Below are 26520 nucleotides of genomic sequence, written 5' to 3' on the forward strand. Positions count from 1 at the left end.
CCTACCAAGTGTGTACTTGCTGCATTCTTTTGTAATAGTGGTTTGAGCTTTTCAAATTGTTTGTAAACAGTATTTTTTCATTAACTACTTGGTCAAAGAGAAATTAGCTTTGCTTTCGTGTTTGCAGGAATTTTCCAATGCTGAAAACACTCTGGGTAGCACGGTGCTTGTTTATGGCATTCTGTAATTTTCTTTTTGCATTCAGTAGCTAAAGGAAAGCAAGACTTTCTCTTTTTCACATGAGAGTAAATGCTCTGTTTCAGTGACTAAATTAGTACATTCCTGTCAAAGCATTTGAAGTACCACTATTTCTATTATTGTTAAACAAGTGATCCCCTTCTTTGAGATGATCAAAGGAAATAATTGCATTAGAGAGAACTGTGAGTGATGGAGCAGCTGAAGTTTTTTGTTTGATTTTATTTCCGTCCTTCATATTTTCCTACTCCTAAATTATAGTTTGGCATTAGAGCTTGATAATTAACAAACACCTAAGAGTTCTACTTAATTCTTTGGAATTTATGATATATGAAGAATTCTTAAATGTGCCTTGCTTTGATTTCTGTAACTGGCTAATGATTTCAGTTCTTCTAGTGCTTGAAATGGGATTGTCAATTTAAGATACATTTCCAAGGTTTCTAGGCAGTTTTGGCTAATAATTAATAGTTTACTTTTTAAACTTACACCATTTATTTCAAGTTAAAAATAAATATATAGAAATTTAATTCCGCATAGAACATGAAGAGGACTTAACTGTTTGGGTCATCACATAAAACAAACCTTATTTTACAATATCTCTAGGAATCAGACCTGTCTCTTTTTGATCTCATTGGAATGGAAAACAAAATGACTCGTTATGAAGCACAAATGTTGCCAAAACAAAAGGTTACTAGAAAGTTGATTGAAGAAATCTACAGCTCCCCTCCACCACCAGCTAGGCCCACCCCAGTGAAGCTCAAACCAAGCAGGTATGTACTCCTGCACTCCTTTTAAGCTGGAATTACAGCAGGAAAAGGTACTTTTGTTGCTTTACAGAGTTCTGTCTGCATCTGCTAATGGGATCCACACAAAACCTCAGGCTTGACTTTGGGTTTTATTATTCTCTTGCTTTCTTGTTTACCCTTGAAAATAAAGATTCTGTTTTAATAATTTTTTGAGGCATACCATTCCATTGGAAGTTTGTTGATGGATTTCCCATAGTTTTTACTTTACCAGCAGATGAGTTTTGTTCTTGGGGACCTTGTTTATGCCAACTGAGTGTTGTTTTGCAAAATTAGCATGGAGATAATTCAAGACTAAGCTGGACCTACAGTGTTAGCTTTGCTTGCAGTGTATGTAAGAGATATATAGAGTTTTATAGCAGTAAATTTTTGAAGAGTATTTCTCTCCTAGTCAAGTAGTGATCTCAGAGTAAGGTGGAACTGTTTTTCTGATGCAGAAATGCTGCCTGGTGACCTGCAGCATGTTAATGTCTCTGGAAATAATATGAGAGCCCTGTTTTTCTTCCAGGTATTGTCCCAGTCTCTTTAAGCTGTTTGCTGTAATTCTGATGCATCCTGCCTTAAACTGGGTGCATGGCAATGAAAGTTCTCCTTCTTGGACTTAGCAAAATCTCTCTAGGATGTCCACTCAGGAAGTTGCTGGAGTGGAGAGTCTCACCAGCTTCAGCCGTCAGCAAGAAGGAGATTTGCATCTGACACGCTCAGTTTATACTTTCCTCGGGGGGACGGAGTTTATTTTTAAAGACCAAACTGTGATCTTCCCGTAGACTTTGAGGTTTCATTTCCTTTTCAGGCTGTTCCAGCCCGTTCAGTATGGTCAGAAGCCCGAGGGCAGGACTGTGGTTTTCCCAAGCACTCAAGTCCAGCGCACGGTGACCACAGCGACGGTGACTCAGCAGGGGCAAGTGCGAGGCAGATCACCCATAGCCACAGTGTCCTCAAACCAAGGTAAGGGAGTTAGTGCTGCCTTGGTCACCTGCACCTCTGCCTAGGCAGATACAAGTTAGTCTGTTTAATAGAATTCCTTTTCCCTCTAGCTTAATGGTCTAGAATACTAATGGCTTAAAAATACCAACAGACTAATTGCCAGTAAATTTCCCCACTAGTTTCTACAGTATGATCTGCCAGTGTAATGCAAAACTAAGCTTTGTGTAACCTGTTAGCATATGGAGTAAATATGGCACAGTTGGTATTTAAACCCCCAGGGCGTCTAGTGTTCTGTCAAAGATGGGAATTTACAGTGCTTTTATATATTTGTTTAGCCTTTAAACAATGCTTTCCAAATAGATAATGTTATAAAAATAGGATGGAATAAAAGGTGTGGCTAGAAATCCCAGTCTGTAAGGACAAGCCGTTCCTGTAGCCGTTTTAATATCCTGTTGGAAGGTTTCTTTTTAATGCAGGTTGTTTAAAAAGAGCGGAGTTAAAACCTCTAACAGCTTGCACAAACAACCCTTATTGATTGCAGCCGCAGCAGCACAGTTTCAGACAACTCAGGCTTCCACCAGTGCTCCAAGACACCAGCCCGCAGCGACCTTCACCACAGCAACTAGCACAGCCAACCCTGTGAAACCGCGGGGCCAGACCTCTGCGCCGGCCCCTCAGCCAGGCCAGGCCCAGCCACAGCCCCCCCCGCACACCATCCAACAGAGTGTGCTGCCTCAGAGGCTGGTTCTCACCTCTCAGGCCCAGGCACGGTTGCCTAGTAAGTGGCCTCCCCTTTCAAGGTTTCTCCCACCTTTGTACTACAATGAGGTTAAGTTACTAGGCACCCTAAGATGTGTACAGAATCGTTGTTTTTTTTTCACTCTTCTGATTAGCCTTGCTCAGTACGTTGCTTTATGACCAAGGAAAATCGAAAATTGGATAAGAAACAATAGAATTGCTGTGGACATACATTAGCGGTGTCAACTTAATCTCCTATTTCTGCATGTTTCTTCTGCTGGCAAGACTTCCTTCAGACCAAATGTTTTAGCTCTATCCTAATTATTCCTTTCATGTTAAACACTAATCCATCTGCTAAAGGCCTCTCTCGCGGAGAGGAACGTCGCAACCGTTAGGCAGAGAAAAGCGATGAGGCTTTGCTTTAAGGTTGTATGTGCACTGCCTATTAGCATGTGTAGAGAGTACTGAGCACTGATTGTATTAATTTTATCTCTGGGGTAATGCACTGCCTTTACAAAAGCTGAATTTTCACACCAGTATTTTCTCAATATATCGTAAAACTTATTGCTTAAATGCCTCTAACCTTTCTGCATTTAAATCACAAAAAGCTTTGTCCCCTGTCACTTTAAAGCTTTTTGGTTTGTCTCAATGCAGATCGCTTAATATAAATTATGTTTCATCAGCAAATTTGAGGCCATTTCAAATGTGTATTTACAGTGCCACATGTGTGATTATTTTAATTTCTTCCTTAAACCTTCCTTCATGCTCTTGAAAAGGCAGTGAAAATCACTTTAATGTCTTTACTCGTTCTGTTACAAAGTGTCACATGAGTTTTCAGGTAGCTCTTAACTTTTTTTTGCTAATGGAAGTGGTAATTTCTAAAATGTCGATGTTCTTACCCTTTAAACAATCAGCTTCTTTCCAGTTTGTCCAACAAATATAGAAAGCAATACCTGCTTAACTTTTATATGACACTTTTGATGCACTAAGTATAATTATGCATGGAAGGCGCTTCAGCACCAGTTTACTAACCAAAGCGTAGAATTGTGAATACTGAACCACTCGCCTCCCACTTTGGTTTTTTTTTTTTAATGCCTGTTTCCCCCCTTAACAGGTGGTGAGGTAGTAAAAATAGCCCAGCTGGCTTCTATAGCAGGAGCACAAGGCAGGATCGCTCAGCCAGAGACCCCGGTAACGCTGCAGTTCCAAGGGAACAAGTTCACTTTGTCACACAGTCAACTTCGCCAGCTCACTGCAGGGCAGCCCCTGCAGTTACAAGGTACTTATTTCAAAACAGGGAGTTTTCCATTATTTAGGATGCTCATGTTTTGATATGGGCAACATGTTCCTTATTGCTGTATGTTAAGGAGATTTTTCCATCCCTGCTGCTTGTACTGCTCTGCTCTTCCTATTTTCTGTGTGAGACAGGGATGCCAAGGTCCCTCTGGTTTGAAAAATTAGTGCCTATCAAATGAAAGACATGGGTACTTTCTTTTTCTGTATTGTTTTCCAAAATTTTATTATTTGTTTTCATATCCATGCAATGCAGCTACAGTAAGGTGAGGCATTATTTGATGTAAACTCCCTGGTGAGCAGAAACAGACAAAACTGAGGACATTCTTGGTTTGTTCTGAAATGGTGTAAATAATACTTCAAGGTTGATGTGCTTCTGAGTTTTGACCCAACTATTGCCCTGACCTGAATGCTCTACCTACAATACATTTTGCCCTCAGATTTCTCTTGGTGGTATGTGTTGCCAAATTCAGGAGAACCTAGATATCTTGATTCTGTGTGGCCAACAAAATAAATAGAGGGAATAATAAGTGAAGATTTTTTGGTTGATTGGATTTTGTCTAAATTCTGTATAAGCACCTAGATTAGAATAATATCCCTATGACAAGAAACCCCTCGTTAACTATGAAGACTTGGGTGTTTCCCTCTTACTGGATGTTGTGGCAGATTAGTGCAGTGAACTTGTCTGGGAAAATTCAACATAGTTTGAAACAGCAATGATCAGTTTGCAAGAGGAATAGGTGAATAGGTTTTGCTAGAGAAAACTATTTATTATTTTCCACTCTATCCAACCTAATGTGTTTTAAAATTCTCCCATGCAGGAAGTGTCCTTCAGATTGTGTCAGCACCTGGCCAGCAGTACCTTAGACCTCAGGGCCCAGTTGTCATGCAGACAGTGTCCCAAGCAGGAACTGTACAGAATGCTCTGAATGCTTTAGGAAACCAGCATCAGACAGGTGTCCCAACTTCCACAGCAGTGACACAGCAAGGTGGGTTTTCCAGCCTGAAGAACTGTCTCTAAATATTCAATTACTAAAATCACATTGATATATAACTCCAAATTGTTACAGATCATAATTCCATAACTGGAGTTCAGAAGGAGGTAAACTGTGAGGCAAATCCTTCTCATTTGTGCATGATGGGTACTGGAGATTTTAGATAATTTTTAGTACAAACTTGGGAGAGCTTGCAACTTTATTATGGATGTATTTTTATTTGCCAGTTTTGCTTTAGGTCAAAGTTTAGTGGGAAGAAGTAAATTTGAAATACTTTGCTAATTTTTGCAGTGAAAAGTCAAGGGTGATTATTTTCTATACTGAGAGAGAATGTTCAACAATTCTCTCCGTTTTTCCACATTGGTTTTGCTTTTATCTAATTATCTTCTCTAGTTGATCAAGCTACAGTTTTCCTTTTCCCTCTGCAAGTGTTGCTTAGGTGTTTGGCACCTTGCTGCAAATGTGATCAGTTCGTTGCTTAAAAACACAGCCAAGATGTTGATCAAAAATAATAGAGAAATTAATGCAACAGAACAGCAGATTTTTAAATTATATAAATTTAAATACAGCACTAGGAGATCATTCACTGGAAATGGCCATCTGCTGTAAGTTTTTGTGGATATAAACCATTCCCTCAAAACAGACTGTTTTCTGTTCCATTTCAATGTATTAATGTGTAGAATGCTACTGAGATTGCATTGTATAGTTTTATCAATTTGTACATACACTGAATTGATATGTTTTCTGAAAAATCTTAGATGATTTGTTTAAGATAAATTACAACAATCTTTTCCTGAATTAGAGTATGACTTCTAAATGTTAATACATATTGCACTATACATGGCATTTTGATTCAAGTACAAATGCAGCAGGTCTTTGTACAAAGCAAAGTAAAATTTCATTGCTCTGTCCTGGATTTCTGTGAAAACAATCAGTGTAAATACCTGTCAGATATCTGATGTTTAACAAAGTACAGATTTGCAATACCCAATGGACATTTAGACTAAAAATTTGTCTGCAGTGATGATGTCATAGCTATGAAATGTCTACTTATTGCAAATAATAAAGGAGAGCAATCTTCAGAAGAATAAATATATAAACACAAGGTTTATCCTCAGTTTGTATTCCAGGTAGAGCTGCAGTTGCCAATTTGCCATCTGGTGACATGGGAGCAGTGTTAAAACCAGCACCTACACATGGACAGTCACAGGTACTCCATTTTTATTTTCTTATGGAAACACAACTTTTCAGAATCAATGCTAAGTCCATGTAATAGTTGGAAGCTGTAATTTACAAAGCTGGAATTAATTAGGAACTTTGATAATTACCAAGTAGGTAAAAAAAGCCCCAACTTTTGTCATTGTTTCAGATTGACAGATCTGAGGCATTTTCATCCATAATCCATAGTTTAAAATAAATTCTGGTGTATAAAAGCATCTGACAGCTTTCTTGTGCTGTGATAGCAGACAGGTTCTTTTAACTGTAATATATTGTAATTACGTAGCAATGTATAAATTAAGGAATCATGACATTTTTCTATGTGTTTTGAACACAAAGACGGACAAATTTTAATAGATTTGTAATCTTAACAAATTTTTAGAAAAGATGCTCAAGCAACTTATAAAGCATCGGGAAACATCAAGTATATATCAAACTGTGCAAGGACCTGCACCTTATCAATTAATGTGTTAATTGAAATTATTAATGATTAATTTTGTTTTATTTCGAAAGCTATGAAAATGTACTTCAAAAAAATGAGAAGATACTGAACTGAGATAGAATTGACTCTCTAATATGAATTGAATTTAGCTGCAGTCTGCAAATTTTGTCTGAAATTTATACCTTTTGTGATTGGTCTTAGTAGCAGTTACAAAGTGAGATGCTAGTGGTATAAAGCACACAGTACTCTGACCCTCATAGCTTCCTTCTGAAGGAACTCATATTCCTCGGTGATTGTGATGAGCAGCAAATGTGGTTTTTTTCCAACTTTTCTTGGCAAAGGAGACGTATGAGGAGAAGAACCGGCTTCTGAAGGAGCGCCTGGACAGGATATTTTCTGGCAACGAGCGCCGTTGCTCGCGGGCCCCGGTGTACGGCAGAGACGTGCTGAGTGTTTGCTCTTTGGCTGGGGAAAGGAAGCCCTCCCAGCTGGCTCCCAGTGAAGGCGACAGCTGGAGGTGGGCTGGCTTCGTCAACTGTTGCCTTTCTTCAAGTGCCTCCGGAGGAACAAGTAACCCTTTGCAAGAAATGATCCTGAGCTTGGTTCAGCAACAAGAATCTCTAAAGGATGTTGTTGACAGGTAACGTGGGACTCTGCCTTATAAGCCTTTACCACGTCTAGTTATTTCTAAAACACTCTTTTTCAAAGAACCTGTGTTTCTGTTCATGAGCTTGTTTGGTTTAGACTGACTTATTTAGCAGTAAATGATGTTCAGCATGGACATAAAAATGACAGTCACTTCTATTTCATTCAGGATCTTTATAATAAAGAGTTTTCAGTGTCTCATTCCTAATTTCAAAACCAGATTTAACTGACCATACTTAAGCTCACATTTGTACACTTTAGATTTACTTGTGAGTAGGTACCTCTTGGAGCCAATTAACAAGAGTTAAGATCCAGAGATGCAGGCACAAACTAGTTTAGCCAAGACCAACATGTAGTGGATAGCATTTGACAGGCTGAAAATTATTGCTGCATCTGTAATTATAAATGATCATTTTGTGTGTAGCTTTTTAAATTGGTATTCCCTTCTTTTGATGCTTTTCACAGGGCTCTCTTCGTGTTGCCAGCTGCAGTTGCTGCTCCCCCATGTTTATATGTAGCAAATCCTCCTCCTTCCTATAGTCACAGACTGAAACTCCTCAAGCACAGCCTGAGGCAGAAGGCAGCTCCACACTTGCATCAGTTGCAAAAGCTGACAACTCCTCACTTGCTGCAGTTCCCTGACCTCCGACTGGTGCAGTATGACTCAGGTAAAGGAGGGCGTTTGCTGACAATATTTCAGTAATTTCCTGTGTCACAGCAGTGGAATTCCTATATAAAACCACTATTGCTTTTTCTGTTTGAATTATAGGAAAATTAGAAGCTCTTGCTGTCTTGCTTCAGAAGTTGAAATCTGAAGGGCGCCGTGTGCTGATTTTGTCGCAGATGATTCTGATGTTGGACATACTGGAGTTGTTCCTGAATTTCCATTTCCTCACGTTTGTGAGGATTGATGAATATGCTAACCAGGAACAACGGCAGGTAAGTGTGCTCTAACAGTTGGCCACTGGTACAGCAATACTTGCTGCTCAGGCTTTTATACACTACAGCAAGGGAAGGAAATTTGCCTAATTCCTTATTCAGTTTGAAACACTTGGACTTGTTCCAAGTTTTCAATAAAAAACTTTGGTTTTTATTGAGCTATAGTGAATTTTGTTTGGTATTCTCTTTTGTGTATGTGTTTATTTACTCCTTGCTTTGATTCCATTTTTGTAGGAGCTGATGAAAATTTTCAACAGAGACAAGCGCATTTTCTGTGCCATCCTTTCCTCTCACAGTCGTTCCACTGGAGTCAATCTTGTTGAGGCAGACACTGTTGTGTTCTATGACAATGATTTAAACCCAGTGATGGATGCAAAAGCTCAGGAATGGTGTGACAGAATTGGGAGATGTAAAGATATCCATATATACAGGTAATGGTTGCAATCAACGTCTGCTCTTTAACATGCTTTAATGTAAGGTTATTCCAGGTAGTGCTGCCCTGTATGATTTGGAATAAAGTGGAAACCATGTGAAAACTTCACCTGACTTCAATATAAAAGATGCCAGGATATCATGAGAAAATGTGTATGAGGTTTAACACCAAATACCTGCATGGGTTTTGTCTCTTAGTCTACATGGAATTTTTCAAGTGAGATCCTTTATGTTGTTGGGTTTTTTTTTTTATTACATGAATTAGTAAAAGAAAGTTTTAAAGAGGAGGTAGTAGTGTGTTTTTTTCTGGGTCTGTACCAGAACTAAAAAAACCCTCACAAATTCTACATTTTAAGAGTCCCGTGTTACTCTCTAAGGACAATTTATCTTTTTGTTTCTGAAAGCTGATTTGGAAATGACTTATCAGTTTGCTATACTTTCTCCTTTTTTCTTAGGCTTGTCAGTGGTAATTCTGTAGAAGAGAAACTTTTGAAAAACGGCACAAAGGACTTGATCAGAGAAGTAGCTGCTCAGGGAAATGACTATTCAATGGCCTTTTTAACACAGGTAAGTTAATATTCAGAATACATTGAAACATCTGTGTTGCAGTGTTTAATAAATTCAAGCATCTGTGCTGGAGTGTTTAGTAACAGTTTAGTAGAAGTCTGTTTGGGCTAGAATTAAATAGCAAACATATTGGATTTCATGATTGCTTGAACTCTCAGTGTTTGGGCCACATTCTCTCAAATACTGTCCATCTGCTTTTGTTCCGTTACTGGCATAGTGATGCACAGACATCACCTCTGTGACTTAATATATTCTGATTTCTTCACCCTGCTGCAAAATTCTGCAGAGCTTGTGGGGATGAAGGTTTCAACAGCTTTAAAAGTATGAAATATAAAGTTTGGGCATTTAGAGAGATAGGTTCTCAACTGCTGCTCTGAAGATGCATGAGACAGTGACTGCACTGATGAAGCCAGTCCATCCTGCCTGGCACTGCCAATATATTAAAAAATAGAATGCTCCCAAAAGCTGAATTCATTTCTCTTTTTTTCCCTTCTATTTATGAAGCAAACGATTCAGGAATTGTTTGAGGTTCATTCTCCTATGGAGGATTCTGGATTTAGAGTGAAAGCAGAAGAATTTGTAGTGCTTTCTCAAGAGCCATCTCCAGCAGAAAATATTTCACCTAAAGTTGCAAGGCCTTTCATAGAGGTAATTATTAACACATACATGAAAAATACAGCTGTGCAACATTAGTATTAAACAGCTATCTAATCTCATTTTATTTGTGTAAATTCTGTCAGTCTCTTTTTCTGGTAGTTTTACATTGTTTTGTCATTCTCCTTGTGACAAAGCTTCCAGAAGCCCACAGATGAGTTTTATACTTTCTGGGGACTGTTTCTCTTGCTGCAGCAGAGACTTACTCCAGAAATTTGTGTTGCATTTCAGTGAACTTCCCATGGAATTTCTTTCCACGTTTTTGAAGTCTTAATTATTTTTAAATTATATCCTTCTGAAAGGCCCTCAACAGTATTGAACGAGAGGATGAGGAGTCAAATGATCACATACGAGAAATAGGATCCGAGTCAAGCATTGAACCTTTAATCTCAGAGCTCTACGAGACAAAATACAATGAAGAGCCCTCACAGCTGCAGGAGTTAGTTGCTGTTGTGGATCAGGTACCATGACTCTCTATGAATATCTGGTTAAAAAGTAATGTGTAGTTCAAATATTTCGATTTCTTTGCAGTCTGGCCTTAAAGCAACTTTGTTGTCTATGGGATTGATACTCTCATGAAGTGAATGGGAGATCTCCCACTGATTTAAGATTTTAAGCATCAGAGAGAGAGATGAGTTTTAAGGAGAGCTTTGATACTTTGGATAACAATTCTTTTATTATCCTAAAACTAACATTTTTTTTCCCCCTTGATATGTTCTCTCAGCTGACTCCAATTGAGAGGTATGCTTTGAATTATCTAGAGCTCTTCCACGGTTCAGTTGAGGACAATGAGCCACGGTTGAATGAGGTAAAACAACCAATCTTTTCCATGTTGTTCTGCCACTGAACATTTATTATATTTTCAGTATGAAATGAAAGTTTCGTCAATGATGTGGAATATGTTGTAGGCACTTCTGTGATCTTTTCTCCCTGTGCTTTATGAAGAGCATAATGTCTTACAGAGAGCTCATTATTTTGGGATTCTCTGGTTTTAACCAGGTGTCAGTTCTTAATTTCTTTTTTATAAAATGGGAATTGCATTCAGCCTGGCTCAGCAAATATTTGTTGTACTCCATCTGTAACAGGGGAAAAATTTCATTAATTTCAGTGAGCCTGTGTTCTGGTTGTCTCCACTGTTTAACTGAAGTTCTCTGATGGCTTTATTTTGATGGTTTAAAAACCCTCAACGGAGATCAAGAAATGTCTTCTAAATGATTATGAAAGTATGTGTTAAGAAATTGCTATATGATTTCTATGCCTGAAAATGTCAAAGTTCAGGGAGTTTATCCATAAAAATACAAATTGATGGCTTCTAATCCAGTGTCTGTTACTGCATAGTTTCTAAGGAGTCTTACTTTCATCTAGATGGAACTGAAAAGTGCAAAGAAAGCTTGGGAAATCCAGCATATGAAGGAGTTAAAGGAAAAAGAGCAAAAAATGCTTTGGGAGGATGAAGAGGAACTTCTAACCTACACTCGGGAGGATGCATACCACAAAGTAATTCCTGATTAGTCTTGTTTTTCTTAAAAGTGTATTTCTTAACAGTTATTCTGAGAATATCTTTTCCCTTCAAGGTTCAGTTGGATCATTTGAATTGTGTTCTCTTTTTGCTGTGTAGGAATATGTCTATGAAGGTCCAGATGGACAAACTGAAATTATGCCGGTAAGTAAAAATAACACCAGGCAACCTAAACAGGCTTTTTATTTTCTTGAAGCATAAAGATCAGTGGAGATTTAATATTGCAGTACTTAACATGTTTTGTTCTGTGCAGCTTTGGACTCCTCCTACTCCACCACAGGATGACAATGATATCTACATAGATTCTGTTATGTGCCTGATGTATGACACCACCCCTATTCCAGAATCAAAATTGCCTCCAGTGTATGTCAGGAAGGAGCGTAAACGACACAAAACAGATCCATCTGGTAAGTGTTTGCTCAAAACTGTTCCGAGATGTATTGCTGAAAGTTAAAAAAAATGGGATTTTTCATCTCTTCTCCATGTCTGGTCCAGTAAACATCAAATTTGCAGGTTTGAAGAGATGAATTTCTTGTCTCACCGTGGCCTTGAAGCAACAGAATCACTGGAAGGCCACATTCTTTTTAGTCACATAGATGTCCTTAAAGACAGTTTTAGAAAACAGACATTCTACTATGTAAATTATGACAAGGCTGGTCTTACTTTATACCAGGCTCTGTTTAGTAGCTCACTAAGCTTTTCAGAGGCAGCATGGAATGCTCTGTACATGTAGGAACATTTGCAGCTATAAGTAGAGGAATCAAAGAATGGCAATATCTGTTTGCCAATAATGTTTTATTTTATGTCTTAGCTGCAGGTAGGAAGAAGAAGCAACGTCATGGAGAGACAGTTATTCCACCTCGTTCACTTTTTGATCGAGCAACTCCAGGAATGTTGAAAATGCGCCGAGAGGGCAAAGAGCAAAAGAAGAACATCTTGTTGAAACAACAGACACAGTTTGCAAAGCCTTTGCCAACACTTGTCAAACCAGCTACTGAGGCTGGACAGGATAATCCAGAGTGGTTGATCAGTGAAGACTGGGCACTTCTGCAGGTCAGATGATAGCAGCAGTTTCTGTTGTTATTAATGTTGTTATTCCTGTACTTTATTTCTTCAAGGTTATTTCTAATTCTTAATGGCTAGTTTGGCATTTTGCTGACGTAACTCAGAACAGTTTGCCTGTCATTTGTGTTCCTTTAAGGAAGAATTTAAGATTAAACTACCAAATGTGTGATTAAGGCCTGTTTTTGTTTTAGAAACCACCTTTCAGAGTAGTTGTGCTGACTGGACACAGGATAACACATCTAAGGTTCTCCTCACTTTTCAGAGGAGGGCAGCACTTGAATGGCAGCTCTCTGTCTCTCTCATACCAGTCTCCAAAGGTTTCCTTGCACATCAATCTGCATAATAGCACTTTATGTTTATTTCTTCTCTGTCAATGCAGGTGAACACAGAGCCTTAGCCCTGAGCTATCTGTCTCATTGTGGTAATGGTGTGTGGACATGCAGATAAGGGTAGGTTTGGAAGATGGTAACCATTTGTCATCTTTATCTGTTGCAGGCAGTGAAGCAGCTGCTGGAGCTTCCTTTAAATCTTGCTGTTGTGTCGCCAGCACACACTCCCAACTGGGACCTTGTGAGTGACGTTGTTAACTCGTGCAGCAGAGTCTATCGCTCCCCAAAGCAGTGCCGGAACAGATACGAAAATGTCATTATTCCACGGGAAGAAGGAAAGGTGAGTTTACACAGAGTGATGCGTCTCTATTTTTTACCTTAAGTTCGTAGAGTTTTTTTTCCTTATCTCCATAAACACTTGTGTTGTTTTTTTTTTTGTTAAACGTTTCAACAGTGTAAATAAATAACTTTTAAAAGATTTTTTTAAATTATTCTCATCAGGATTTCCACTTATTTTATGTGATTTCTTTGAAAAGAAAAAGCACCTGAACAAAATCTTCCACAAAAGATCATCTAACTTTCCTTCTTATTTTACAGCTAATGTACGAAGCTAATCCTAAAAAGAAGACAAAAAGTATTTATAAGGTGTGCATTGGTATTCTTTCAAAATCAAATCTAGACACTGTGGTATTTAGCAGCAATGGAGGTGGGCAGATAATTCCTATGAGATCCATGTTGAGTGTTACTTGAGTTCTGAAACATCAATTAAAATTCCAAATTTATTTTTCCTTTCTTTGTTGATACAGTGGATTGACACCAGACTTCAGCTTTTGGATTTGATAGATAAATTTTAGATCATGCAAGAAGTTTGTGATTTCACTTAAACTGTAGTGGGTATTTTTCCACCTAACAACCACCATGTAACTTATCCTGATGGTACTTAGGATCTGTAAGAATAAACTTCATACTAGAGTCTAAGTGGATTACAAATATATAGTGAATTTGATGCCTGAAACACCTTTTAGTAAATGAGGATGATAGGATGCTACAGAAACAAAAATCAATTCCGTGACTTGAACACCTTCTTCCAAACAACACAGCAATTTAGTGACAGAGCTGGGCAGAGAATCTGGAACTTCTGCTGTAGTCCCATTCTCTGACTGATAAGGAGGTTTGTCCCTGACTGGCAGTTTCTGCTTAGGAGAATCCAAATGTTAGAGTGGCATGGCGTGTGGATGTTAACATAGCTTTGTTGGGAGAGCAGTGCAGTGATGGTTTTGTTTTATATTATCTTACGTGTGCGCTGTGCATAACTATAAACTAATGGGCTCTTGGTTTGGGTACTGAATTAAACTTGCAAAATCTAAACTAAAGCAAAGATTCTTTTTCAAATTAGAGTTTGCCATTTTGTATGTCCCCAAGTGCTGATGCCAGTGTGACCGTGAGAACTGCTCCTTATTTTGCTCTTTCTTTATATATTTCCCATAGAGTTTTGTGTAACAGTAAGTTATCAGTGACACGAGGCAGAAACCAGTCTGTGCTAGATATGTTGGAGTACGTTTTTAAATAATCTACAAGCGCACCCTGTGTTTATACATAGACAAAATGCCATGTGGGTGTGTTTGCAATTGAAAGTTGGTTTGTTTTCTTTTTTTTAGACTAAAAACAGCCGCCCACTTCGTACCAATCAGATCTATGCTCAAGACGAGGGTGCAACCCACACGCAACTCTATACTAATCATTTTGAGATGATGAAAATGATTGCAGGGAAAAGAAGTCCACCTATCAAACCTCTGTAAGTTTACCTGGAATCATTTGATCTCCCTGTTACCACAGATCTCCTGGAAACTGTGCACTGTGTTTCTCTGTTCTTGATCTCTCTCCCTGTGTCCTGTGTTACTGGACACCTCCAATGTGTTTGGGTTAGACTTTACTCACTGCAAGAATTTGCTCTTTCTCGTTAAGAGCAGCACAGCACTGAGTTGTTTTTATTTAAATCTACTTTATATCCATTTGCCTGAGTTGTAAACTTTTAGTGTCTATGCTGTTTAATAGCACATTCTTTTCTAAGCACTTTTTCTGCATTTATTTAGAGTATTTTCTGAGTACTTCTTAAAATGTGTGTCTGTATGCAGGCTTCAGTACTGATGGGAGTATCATGAAAACTTCACCAAAATTGCAGTGTCATATGCTAAAAAGTGTGAAATTAAGTCCTGGTTTTAAGCTTTTTCTGTCTCCAGTAACATGATTTTGCTCAATTTCAGGCTTGGCATGAATCCTTTCCAGAAGAATCCAAAGCACGCATCGGTGCTTGCAGAAAGGTGGGCACTCCCCGTCTTACGAGAGTTATGAATTGTCTAAAAGTGCTGTCTTTCCTTTGCTTTTTAAGTTTCAGTTATTTTTAACTGTTGTGTGCTTTGCCTTATCATTGTTTGTAGTGGAATCAACTATGATAAGCCACTTCCTCCAATTCAAGTCGCGTCCCTCCGAGCAGAACGTATTGCCAAAGAGAAAAAGGTATGGTTTCCATCTCAGCTGCACATAGGACTGAAGTCATTAAAACATTAGACAGAAGAGGAGATATGAGCAAAGGTGCCTCCTGGGACAAGTTTGGCAATACAGTAGATGTTATGAACAGCTGCAAATTGCTTCACATACTGGGGTTTAGATATCCAAGGCCTAAAGTGGGACCTTTCCTCGGGCCTACTGTCACACTCAGGCTCATTAAACAAGGAGCATCTTTTGGGAAAAGATATTAAAAACATGTAAACATCTTGTTTTGTTCTTGACCATTCTGTAGCCTCCTTTCTTATATTATTCAGGAAGAGCTACTTGTCCTTGTTTGTGGGTGGTAAGTTGCTTGCTGTGCTATACTCTAAGCCTATAACCATGAGTATACCTTGTGGTTTGAAACTAGTCGGGTCATGTAACCTGGACTTGGACAGTGAATGCAGATTTGTGAGCTGTCTCTGCACACACACATGTAATATGTGGTTAGAATTAGAGGGATTTTGTGGTTCGAATTAAAGGGATTTTGTTTGTTGCTTTATTTTGTTTTTTTAAAAAACCCACATGCTGCTTGTTACATGCTTGGGAACTGAAGCTCCTCTTTGCTTTCCAGGCGCTGGCTGAGCAGCAGAGGGCCCAGCAGCAGACAGGCCCCCAGCCCCAGCAGCAGCAGGCGGGGCAGCAGCCAGCACAGCAGCCCACGGTGCAGCAGGCACAGGCCCAGCCTCAGCCACAGCCACAGGCACAGGTAGTTCAGCAGCCACAGGCAGTGGTGCAGACTGCAGTCACTACTGTGGCCAACACAGCAGTATTGGTAAGAAAGGGAGAGCTTGGTGTCTCTGATGTAGTAGCTTCAGCTCTTCTGTGTGTGCCATATTTGTGTTGGATTTTCTCTGGAAAGTGAGAATTTTCGGTCAGTATAGTGAGATAAAAGATATTTCTTGCTTTTTTCCCCTGGGTATGTTCTGTTTTCCTCCTTTATGAAGGCTGTTTGTACCACTGTAGCTATAGGTGGAACTGCCTACCACTGCATTCTAAGGTGGAAAAACACCATGCAAAGATTTTTTCCTTTTTCAGTTTAATTTAAGGAAGTCTGAGCGAATACATTTACACAGTCAGTGAAAAGTATTCATACAGAGAACTTGGAGAATAAAGAGAATATAGCTGTAAAAAACACTCTGTTAAAGGAGCTCAAAACCCACAACTTTATTAACTTTTGCAAGGCAAGTGGAGTGTTGCATCCTACAGGATATACCATGGTGGTTTTACTTCAAATTAGTGCAAATTTTCCATGTCTTCCTTAAATCTAGAATCTTGTTTTAATGAATCTGATGACTGGTCTGAGGCTTTTGTTTTTAGAGCCAATCCAGTTTTCACACTAATGTGTGCAGGCAGTGGTGGTTTTATTTTGCTTGTTAAAGGGCAAGAATACTACAGCTTTTGCAGGAAGACACAGAGGATGGGTTCTGACCCATAAGTATTGCTATGTATCTAGTGCTTAGTGATGTTCCTGTGTGAGGGGTTGTCTGTGGTGTGCCAGAGTAAGATACTGCTCCCTTTTTCTGCAACAGGGATGTCAAGTGACCAGTATTTGCCACACACTTGACTGGTCTAGAACTGCTTGTTAGTGTGGCAGAATCCTAATCTGTATGTTAGCTGTTGTTGATCTGTAGGATCAACGAACAACTGCAGAAATATCTGTGTGTTCTGTTGCATTTTTCTTATTTTGTCACTTCTGGACTACAGCATTGTGTTAAACAGCATGGTTAGAGTGAGAGCTGTGTTCAGGTTTTCTCTGTGGTTTTTCTGAACTGTTACTTTAATTGTCTTCTGATTAGGCGGGCACCATCAAAACAGCAGTTACGGGCACGAGCATCCAGACTGGTAAGGAGGCTTGATAATGGGGCACTGGAGATACTGGGACATTTGGGGTTTCGTTTTCAGAACCTCACATTTAATCCTGGCTTGCTTTCAGCTACAGTGAGTGGAAATGTCATCGTGAACACCGTTGCTGGGGTCCCCGCTGCCACCTTTCAGCCCATCAATAAACGTCTGGCTTCACCTGTTATACCTGGAACATTGACTGTGAGTAGATCGTGTCTAGTTGTGTCCCTGGGCTGATCTTGGTTGCTTGATTTATCAGCATATCTGTTTTCTTCTTTAGCTTTCCACGTTGTCAGAAATTCTGCTTCTTGCAAATTTCAAGGGGTTCTGTATCCAACCCTTCTCCCTTACCAAAGCATCAGAACACACTGGAAGACTTAATCAGAAAAAAATGCTTAATACCATTAAAAACGGTTTATAGATGATTGCTGTTAAAAGCAATGTATTATGTCATGATCATTTTCAGACTGTAACTGTTTTGTACTTTGTTAATTATGATCTTTATTATTATTATTATTTTAATGGTTTAGGACTCTGGAAGATAAAGCAAAATATTTAAAGGTATTCAAATCAAATTTCTGTAATGTAGTGAAGTGTTTGGTGACCAGCCTGTTTGAAAAAGATTTACCCAGCTGCTGATCAAAGTACAAGAAGGATTTGGGCCTTTTTTGCTCTGTGTTTGTTTATAAAATTGTACAGTCCGTTTCCAGAAAGTTCCCTAGCTTTCTGTGAGGCCCTGGAGACCGTGGGCAATGCCAGGTGTGTTCCTTTGCAGACCTCGGGGGGCACTGCCACCGCCCAGGTGGTTCACACGCAGCAGAGAGCGGCGGCAGCGCCCGCCGCCTCCAGCGAGCTGGTGACCATCGCCTCCACCCAGGGCGTGCGGGCAGTGACCTCGGTGACAGCGTCCGCCGTGGTGACCACCAACCTCACGCCTGTGCAGGCCCAGACCAGGTCCTTGGTCACTCAAGTTACACCAGGTAACAGTCGTGTGTTCACGGGACTTTTTCCAAAGGTACCTAAGGGGCCCCAGAGTTTCTGTATGTTGTTAGATCACCACAGCCCCACAATATTGAAGGTCTGGATCACAAACTGGACTGTGATTTTTAACTTGCTTTATTGTCGGTGCTCAGATTACGTTTTTCTCGGGTGTTTCTGGATAAAGTGTTGCAGTAGACAGCTGCTGGGCCCCTAGGCATTGCAATTTAAAAAGATTATTAACAATCTAGCAGTAAACTGTTAGAATTGACTGTCTCGACTAAAAGCCATTTTGAAGAAAGGCACATGTATTTTATTATTTACTCTGCTTTCACATCATTTTTATGCTAATGTGTTGTTATTTGTAGTAAGTCCACAAAGTGTGCTGGAGCAGAAAAATATGCATTTTAACAGCTTGACTTTTTGGGTGAAATCAGTGAATTAAATGGAATGTTGAAAAGCTTTCTTCAGAGCATTTTGCTTTTTCTTTATTCACAGCTACACCAACAGTCCAGCTGTCTGGCAAAACCATCACCCCTGCTCACTTCCAGCTTCTGAGGCAGCAGCAGCAGCAGGCTGCTCAGGTGCAGGTCCCACAGATCCAGGCTCAGGCACAAGCCCAATCTCCAGCTCAAATAAAAACCGTAGGGAAATTGTCACAGGTGAGGAAATGCTTCTGAAGTAACGGGGCACATTGCTCTCATTGTTCCTGTAAGCATTATAAGCAGTGTGTGTTGTATCCTGTTCTCTTGGGCTAGTGTGAAATGTATTTCTCTCTTAAAATTTCACCTACTAATATTGCATGCAGACAATGAGTCTGACAGCCCTTTCCACAGTACCACTAGGGCAGGATGTAAAGCACTTACTGTTACTCACTAGCAAGCCATTGTGTAAAGGATTTACTTTCTTAGCTCCTTGATCTTAACTATAGTCTGGTATAAAATGTTTCTCCTTTTAAGCTTTAGATTCCTCTGCATTTTTTTCCTGTAATGTAAAACATTTGAAAATGATGGAAGTGTTTGATTTTTTGCAGGAGCAGCTGATCAAGTTGCAGAAGCAGAAGCTGCAGCTCCCCCAGCAGCAGGCAGGGCAGCAGACACAGCAAGGGGCACAGCAGCAAACAGCACAAGTGCAAGTGCAGCAGCAGCAGCAAACCCAGCAGCTCACTGCAGTGACAGCCCCTCGTCCCGGCGCGGTGCTCACGGGCACCACTGTGACCAACCTGCAGGTCGCTCGTCTGGTAAGTTGGCTTTGACTTTGCAGAAACAGCCTTAAACACCTGACTTTCTTTGCTGGTTTAAATGAGCTGGGTACTGATCATTCACACACACAAGTGCCCCTTGCATTGCTTAGGCAGTACAAAAGAGACAGCTGTAATGTAAATAGCTTTGCATTGCACTTACCCACTGATACCATCTCTGAGCTGTCTTACTGTACAGGAGCTGTGATATTTAGAAACATTTACAACTGTCACTTTGTTATGACCTGTTATATGCAGCAAATATTTTTGTACCGGTACAATAATCTTCATTCCTTACTGCTTAGACTCGTGTTCCTGCTTCTCAGCTTCAAGCACAAGGACAGATCCAGGCCCAAACTCCACAAGCAGCCCAAGTTGCTCTGGCAAAGCCTCCGGTGGTGTCTGTTCCAGCTGCTGTTGTGTCATCAGCAGGAGTCACTACACTCCCTGTTACTGTTGCAGGCATTAGTGTTGCCATCGGGCAGCCACAGAAAGCAGCAGGTATGTGAACAGGCTTGCTGGAAAAATAAAATTTTAAATCCCACTCTTCTAAAAGTGGGATGTTTTAAGTAATGTTTTCTGTGGAACACTCACACTTCTTCAAAACTGAAATTGTAGAGGTTGCATGCCCCTTTGTTTCAGAAAAGAGGGTTATTCTTACCCCATTTAACCTGGAGGTTGGCATGATTCTTTAGCCAGATGTGGTTGGGGTTTTTTTAAATCTGTATATGACAGTAGATGAACAGATCGAATTTAAAAAATAAAGACATGGTGATTTTATAATTTTTTTAAAATGCAAATTGGAAATGAGAAGAATTGTATTTCATAAGTCTCCTATAGTATGGACAGAATTTTTCCAGTAGGAAGGTTATTGTTAGAACATGAAGTTAGCTTACTCATGCCCTTAGATAAGAAATTTTCTCCAGTGTCAAAATCCATATGTCTTATTCCCATTAAAACCAGTGGGTTATTAGTGCTCAAAGCTATGCAGATGTATAAGCCTATAAAAAGCAGAATCTCTGTTTGCAAGCTGTGATTACTGGAGCAAAGCAATACTCTTACAGTTCTAATTATTTTTGTAATTTTCAGGAGGCCAGACAGTAGTTGCACAGCCACTTCATGTCCAGCAGCTTCTAAAACTCAAGCACCATCAAGCAGCACAGCAGCAGAAAGCGATCCAGCCCCAGGTTGCACAGGGACAAGCTACTGTGCAGCAAAAGGTACAGTTGTTTGCTCTCCCATTAAGTTATGCAATGCTTCTGTGGCTGGGAGACTTTGGCTCTGGATGATGAGGAGACTCCCAGAGAGTCAGTCAGGATTTCTAGGGGTGAATGTTCAGTATATCTGGAGGGAACGGGTTCTCATGTGCCTTGTCAGGTGCTTAACTACTTTTCAGTAAGGTGGTTGGTTGGTTTGATTTCTCATGCCCCAAAGATTAGGATTCCCTTTAGTCACTTCAAATATGACCACATGTGGAAAATTCCCAGAGATTTTCACTGCTTACAATACAATTTGTGCAAAATATACTTTTTCCTCAAATGTCATGTTCTCATGTGCCATGATAATATCATGATCGTGAGAAGGCCATCTCAATGTGGCTTTTTGGAAGTGCATTATTGTATGAATGCCCTGTGTAAGAGAGAACCTTTTCAGTAACTACATTAATTAGTTGTGAATACTTGTATGAATGGGTGAAAGCTTTCATCTAGTGCTCATTTTGTTATTACTAATCCTGGGAGGGTTTTTTTTTTCCAATAAATAAATGTAATTAATCTTGTTAGCTACATACCTGTTCTTTTAAATCTTTTGTGGTCATTGATGCCTTTTTTTTTTTCTCTTCTGCAGATAAATGCTCAGCAGGTTACGGTCCAAACCCAACAGCAGACTTCACAACAACAAAAAGTAACTTATGCTACACAACCTGCCATTAAAACACAGTTCTTAACAACTCCAATTTCCCAAACCCAGAAACCAGGTGGAACTCAGCAAGTGCAGGCCCAGATTCAGGTACAGGTAACACAGGTTTACGCCATAAACTGTACTGTGAACTGGAGAATTGTAAAGATGACAGGTGAGGTAGCATTTTAGCACCCACTCGTATTAATTCTAGTCACACTTTCATTTAAATTGACTTTTTAATAAAATTCATTGGTGCTGAATATGTGCCCTTAAAGCAGGTCAGAGGAACTCTGAGCTGTAAGTTCACCTTTCCTCTTTGAAATAAAAAAAATAAGTCACTCCTTTTTGTTAACCAAGGGATTCTATACAGGATTTACTAGGGAAAATTCATCCAGAGTTCTTCCTGTTTCTGGCAGCCAAGTGTAGGTGACAGTTCACTTATTTTCTGCATAACCGAATCAGTCTAACCAAGGAGAAAAAGAAGGGGGCTAGAAATTGGAAGCCTTGCTCTTTCAAAAGTATATCCCAGATAGTGTAACCCGTTAGAACTCATGTGCTTCCTTCAATTTTATAGATAGGAGGAAGCCATAGAAAATATGGCTTCTCCTCTTCCTCCCCTACTTCAGTTCTTCAATTCAGTGATCTCAAATGTTTTACAAACATTCAGTCTCACTCTAAATGCCAAGCTACAACTTATCATGAAGAGGACTTTGGAAGGGTTTTCACTTGGTAGCAGTTTTGCCAGTTTTGTTCTTTTAATAGTTTTTTATTTTGACCCAGTCTTTCTTTATTTCATGTCACTACAGGTTGCAAAACTCCCACAAGTGGTCCAGCAACAGGCTACTGTTGCCAACATTCAGCAGATGGTTTCAGTTTCCCAACAGGTGGGTTTTGCACTTGTCAAACATAGCACTAGAAACGTGATCCTACTGAAAGCTCATTTATTTGGAATGTTTGTGTTTTTCACCTTATGTGTGGCATAGGCAGTATTTTCAAAGCATACAGCAAGTGCCATTCTATAAAAATGAGTCTTCAATACTGAGTCAGCTGCCGTATATTCTCTAGTCTCAAACTTTGGTAGGTGGTGCAATGTTTGTTCATCACTTATTCGTAGATAAGACAAAAAACAGATTTTAAAAAATGTTTTTTAGAGTTTGAAAAAATTTTTAAAAATTGGTTGCTGGTGGTGTATAGTCAAAATAGCAAATAACTGAACTAATGAGCACCATCTGAGCCTTTTCTACAAAAATTAGGACAAATTGAAGGTTACAAGTTGTTTTGTTCCAGTTCACAAAGCTGTGCCAAGTGCTTTGTAAAAGTCAGAACAGTGTGGTAGCTGTTCCAAATGTGGTCTGGTAACAGATGGGACTAGGGCAAGAGAAGGTCAGATGGTTTGGTTTCCCCTCCCCTAATTACCAGGCAGTTTAATTAACACTGTTCAGAACAATGTCATCCAGATCGTTGGCAACAGGCAGTTGATTGACAGGCATGATTTAACTTTGGATGGTGGATGAAGTTATTGCCTTCAGTGCACAAAACTCTGAGCCAGTCGGCTCTTAATCTCTCACAGTTCATTTTGCAGTGTTTTAGTGCAGAATAAAATCTGTGACTGTTTATCTTAAAATGATGATAAAGTGGTATAAGCTGACTAATAATCACCTCAGATGTGAATGCTTCAAGGGCAAGGGAGACAGCAGGGCATAGAAACCTCATCAGTCAACACAAGTTGAGTTGTCCTTTGTAGTCAGTAAGAGCCCCTAGATCATTTTCAGAAGTCATCAATGTTGGCATAACTCTGGGACTGTGGGAGTCCGTGGTAAAAAGACAAATAGTTTCCCTCCTTTCCCTCCCACACACACCAGTGCCATCAGTGGCAGTAGGATTAGGCCATGATAAGTACTTTTAAAACTATGGTCTTGATGTGTATGTGGCATTCTTTTTACCTGCATTTTTAGTGCTTCCCACTGGATTCCTTTTGGATCAGTCGAGAGGTAATTTTTCTCCTGGAGAAGCCCTTGTAGCTTTGTTATGCTTCTGCATCTGACAAAGGCAGCTGAAGCTGCTCAGTTTTCATTACCTTGTCCTCTGAACAAGGAGATGTTGATTTTTTTTTTCTCTCTTGCTCTGTATAGAGTTACGAAAATTAGATTTCTGGATGGAGTTCACACTGTTCTACCCTAAATTGGGAATAGAGACTGGCAGCTGTAGTCTGAAAGGGTAGTGGCTGGGACTGGTGGGAAGCCTCAGTGGCTTTATTTATTGTCACAATATGGGTTCAGAGTCAGCATTTTAACCTCTTTGGTCCTGTGTCTGTCCCTCTGATCGTTTCCCTGTTCCTTCACTTCCACTTCTGCAGTACAGAAATTTTCCTGTATATTCAGTAGGGTTTCTATACCTTCCATCTGTCTTCTGAATGTATCTGAGGGCATGTCATTGGATTTGCACTGCAGAGGTCTGAGTTACAGGCATGTTGGCTCTTAGTTCTGATTTATAAGGCTCTAGAAAATGTGACAGAATGGTGTTTCTCAGTGATCCCACAGAGCCTATGTTCCCAGAGTCCCTCCCAGCCTTCCTGCTTTGTTTAAGATGTTTGTCAGTTAAGAGAGAAAATACCTAAATGAGTAGGATTCCCTCTGTAGAGCAGAAATGTAATGAATGCTCAGTTTAATGCCAAACTATTATTTTGTAATTGCCGTGTCATCCTGATGTCCAGGTACAGGCTCAGCCCCAAACTGTGACACTTTCTCAGACGACAGCAGGTCAACAGCAGGTTCAGGTGATCCCTGCAACAACTGCTACTGCTCAGGTCGTCCAGCAGAAACTGATCCAGCAGCAAGTGGTGACAACAGCATCTCCCCAGGTTCAGGCTCCAGGTGTACAGAACCCAGCCCAGACACCAGCAACACCTGAGGCCCAGAACCAGCAGGCGAAAGTACAGATGAGGACGCCGACTGTCAGATTAAAGGCACCTACTAAACCAAGTTGAAATAATGCAATAACAGGGAAAACAGCATTTCTCATTTGCTGAAACAAGTGAGAAGCTACTCCAGACATCCAAATGAAGACAAACCGCCTTTATTTTTATTCTTTTTTTGTAGCAGAAGGTTTCTTGCTGGTGAACATTTAAACATGGAAACTCATATAACTTCAGTGTATTAGCAGCTGTTTAGCACTTAAAGATGTCACTCTGTACAAGATGCGTTCTGTGCTCATTCAAACCAGACAAAGCAAACATTACTTAGGTCTAAATTCTGCCCAGCTTCTCCAAAGTGAAATGGTGATATGCCATAAATGTCAGTAAAATCCATCTGTGTTAACTTACCACACCTGCCCATGGGAATATGCAGCTCTTTGCTGTAGTTCAGTGTGTGCTCAGTATCCACAGTGAAGCCACACAAAGAACCAAGTGTGGCTGATACAGCACAGTATTTTCCATCAGTACAAAAGCTGCGTGGTATTCCAGAGGTAAATTCCTCTGAAAGACCTAACACAGATTTGAAGTGCTCCCTGCAAAGTTTAGCCAGTAAATGTGAAAACCTGTAAGTACATGTAATTAAAAAGGAAAAAAAAAAGTTTCATTCTCCATTTTTGTAAGTCTTTTAAAATGTTTGTTAGTAGTTTTGTGTACAGTTTATTGAATCACCCAACCTGTGTGCTCACTCTCATATTTCACTTTAAGATAATGGATATTTTAGGCATGTTTTGAGTAAATACTGTGTTGATAGTAGTTGTGTATTGAAGTGTAGCCCATTTTTTTTTTTTTTTTTGTAAAAGAATTGTTCAGTGGCTACAGCTAAACAGATGATCTGTAGCTGTTTCTCATGAGACTTCTGTCATGGAAAATCTCCAACTGATAAAATTTAATCTCTCAGCTTCATTCTGCTCTTGCAACATGTTTAAATGTTCAGTACTTTTTACTCGGCTTTCAGCTCGGGGGGTGGGGGGCTGGGGGAAGGGAGAATAGTGAAATTAAATCTAAGACTTAATTCTTCAACTGTGTAAAGAGTAAGATCTAACTTTTGTACTATTCTTTTACTAAAGCTAACGATGAATGTAACTTCAGGTGGGTATTTTGGATGTGAACAGAGCGTGGCCTCTTCCTCCAAATCAGTTTGCCTTATTGTTACGGAGAAAAAAAGAAGCAAAAAGCTGCATAGAACTGTGGGGGGTTTCTTTACTTTTCTTGCTTACAATGAAAAACACTTTGCAAACAGCACTGAGTGAGGAATCAAAAAGCTCTTGGTGGCTTGAAGGGATTTACTTTGGCAAGAAAACTGCGCAATGTGTAAAATCCAGACAAAATTACAACATTCCTTTTCTGAGATGATTTTAAAATTATTTTTTCCATTCTGTGATCTTTTTACTCTTTTAGGAGGGCAGCCTGTTTTTAAGGGCAAGAAAAGCATATCTTTTGTTTTTACCTCTGTATGTCCACACGTGTTGGTACCTGGCAATCCACTTGGCTTAAACAGGAAGGAATACCCACCAGCTCCTCTGCATTAGGATAGGTACAGCCCATTCTGTTCACATCGCGAATGTAAACATAGGCTCAGGCAGCGTTCCTGATTTTTTTTTTTTTATTTTATACCTCTTTTGTCCTGCATCATTTTTTTTTTCTTGGACCCTCAGGTCTGCAAATACAAGGGCATTTGTTTCTTTTTAAAGCTGTTTTTGCATGCAGTAGTATTCTCCTGACCCTGCCGAACCACCGGTGCCGTTACCTGAACTCCTTGGCGAGCCACAGAGCTGGGATTGCTGGCAGTGGAGTAGTTTAAAATGCAAAGCAGTTGCAGTGGTAATGGATAGTGACACTGTGTACAGTATAGCCTTGCTCATCCAAAACTATTGCTTAGTTAGCCCCAGTTTTAAGTGTTTAGCTTTTATTATGTGCATGAACGTTGGGGGGGGGGGGACAGTTCCAGCTGTTGGGTGCATCGTTGTGCTGGTCCGATTTTGTGTCTAAAGAGGCGATCGTTTCTTGTTTAGGTCAGTCGATGAAGATAAAAGTCACCTTTTTTTGTTCCCTTTTTTTTTTTTTCTTTCCGTTTTACTTTTTCCTTTTCGATGTGTCTTTCTCCCGGGAGAGCGTGTTAGGAAAGTCAACCTGTACATAAAGTGATGAGCGTTTGTACTCGACCCAGTAGGATGATAAGGAATAGTGCTGTATCCTACCTGAAGGTGTAATAAAGTGTACATTTTTATACCGCAGCCTCGCCCTGCCCTTCTGTACCGGGGAAGGGGAGGGGGGCT

At 39.8% G+C, this 26520-nt stretch overlaps 1 protein-coding gene across 18 annotated transcripts in view; it reads left to right on the top strand.

Moving 5' to 3' along the window:
• LOC135424221 (E1A-binding protein p400-like) overlaps nt 1–26478 on the top strand; it is a 48173-nt gene extending 21695 nt beyond the window's left edge. For 5 of the 18 annotated variants that reach the window (XM_064675242.1, XM_064675250.1, XM_064675251.1 and 2 more), the window contains 34 exons: nt 799–965; nt 1792–1946; nt 2467–2703; nt 3778–3942; nt 4778–4945; nt 6070–6161; nt 6953–7251; nt 7722–7924; nt 8026–8195; nt 8430–8626; nt 9083–9194; nt 9699–9842; nt 10151–10309; nt 10573–10656; nt 11214–11345; nt 11467–11511; nt 11621–11774; nt 12179–12420; nt 12928–13101; nt 13359–13406; nt 14420–14556; nt 15026–15082; nt 15200–15278; nt 15883–16083; nt 17108–17153; nt 17245–17354; nt 17929–18133; nt 18630–18793; nt 19165–19371; nt 19677–19872; nt 20461–20591; nt 21217–21384; nt 22077–22154; nt 23984–26478. In XM_064675242.1, the coding sequence (XP_064531312.1) occupies nt 799–965; nt 1792–1946; nt 2467–2703; nt 3778–3942; nt 4778–4945; nt 6070–6161; nt 6953–7251; nt 7722–7924; nt 8026–8195; nt 8430–8626; nt 9083–9194; nt 9699–9842; nt 10151–10309; nt 10573–10656; nt 11214–11345; nt 11467–11511; nt 11621–11774; nt 12179–12420; nt 12928–13101; nt 13359–13406; nt 14420–14556; nt 15026–15082; nt 15200–15278; nt 15883–16083; nt 17108–17153; nt 17245–17354; nt 17929–18133; nt 18630–18793; nt 19165–19371; nt 19677–19872; nt 20461–20591; nt 21217–21384; nt 22077–22154; nt 23984–24256 (5199 nt within the window). In that variant the 3' untranslated portion in view covers nt 24257–26478. Of the gene's footprint in view, nt 1–798; nt 966–1791; nt 1947–2466; nt 2704–3777; nt 3943–4777; nt 4946–6069; nt 6162–6952; nt 7252–7721; nt 7925–8025; nt 8196–8429; nt 8627–9082; nt 9195–9698; nt 9843–10150; nt 10310–10572; nt 10657–11213; nt 11346–11466; nt 11512–11620; nt 11775–12178; nt 12421–12927; nt 13102–13358; nt 13407–14419; nt 14557–15025; nt 15083–15199; nt 15279–15882; nt 16084–17107; nt 17154–17244; nt 17355–17863; nt 17891–17928; nt 18134–18629; nt 18794–19164; nt 19372–19676; nt 19873–20460; nt 20592–21216; nt 21385–22076; nt 22155–23983 lie in introns of those variants that run through there. The other 13 variants (XM_064675244.1, XM_064675246.1, XM_064675247.1 and 10 more) reach the window with 13 other exon arrangements.
• Nucleotides 26479–26520: the final 42 nt, after the last annotated feature.

This window comes from Pseudopipra pipra, chromosome 18 (genome assembly GCF_036250125.1).
Source record: "Pseudopipra pipra isolate bDixPip1 chromosome 18, bDixPip1.hap1, whole genome shotgun sequence".
NCBI lineage: Eukaryota > Metazoa > Chordata > Aves > Passeriformes > Pipridae > Pseudopipra > Pseudopipra pipra.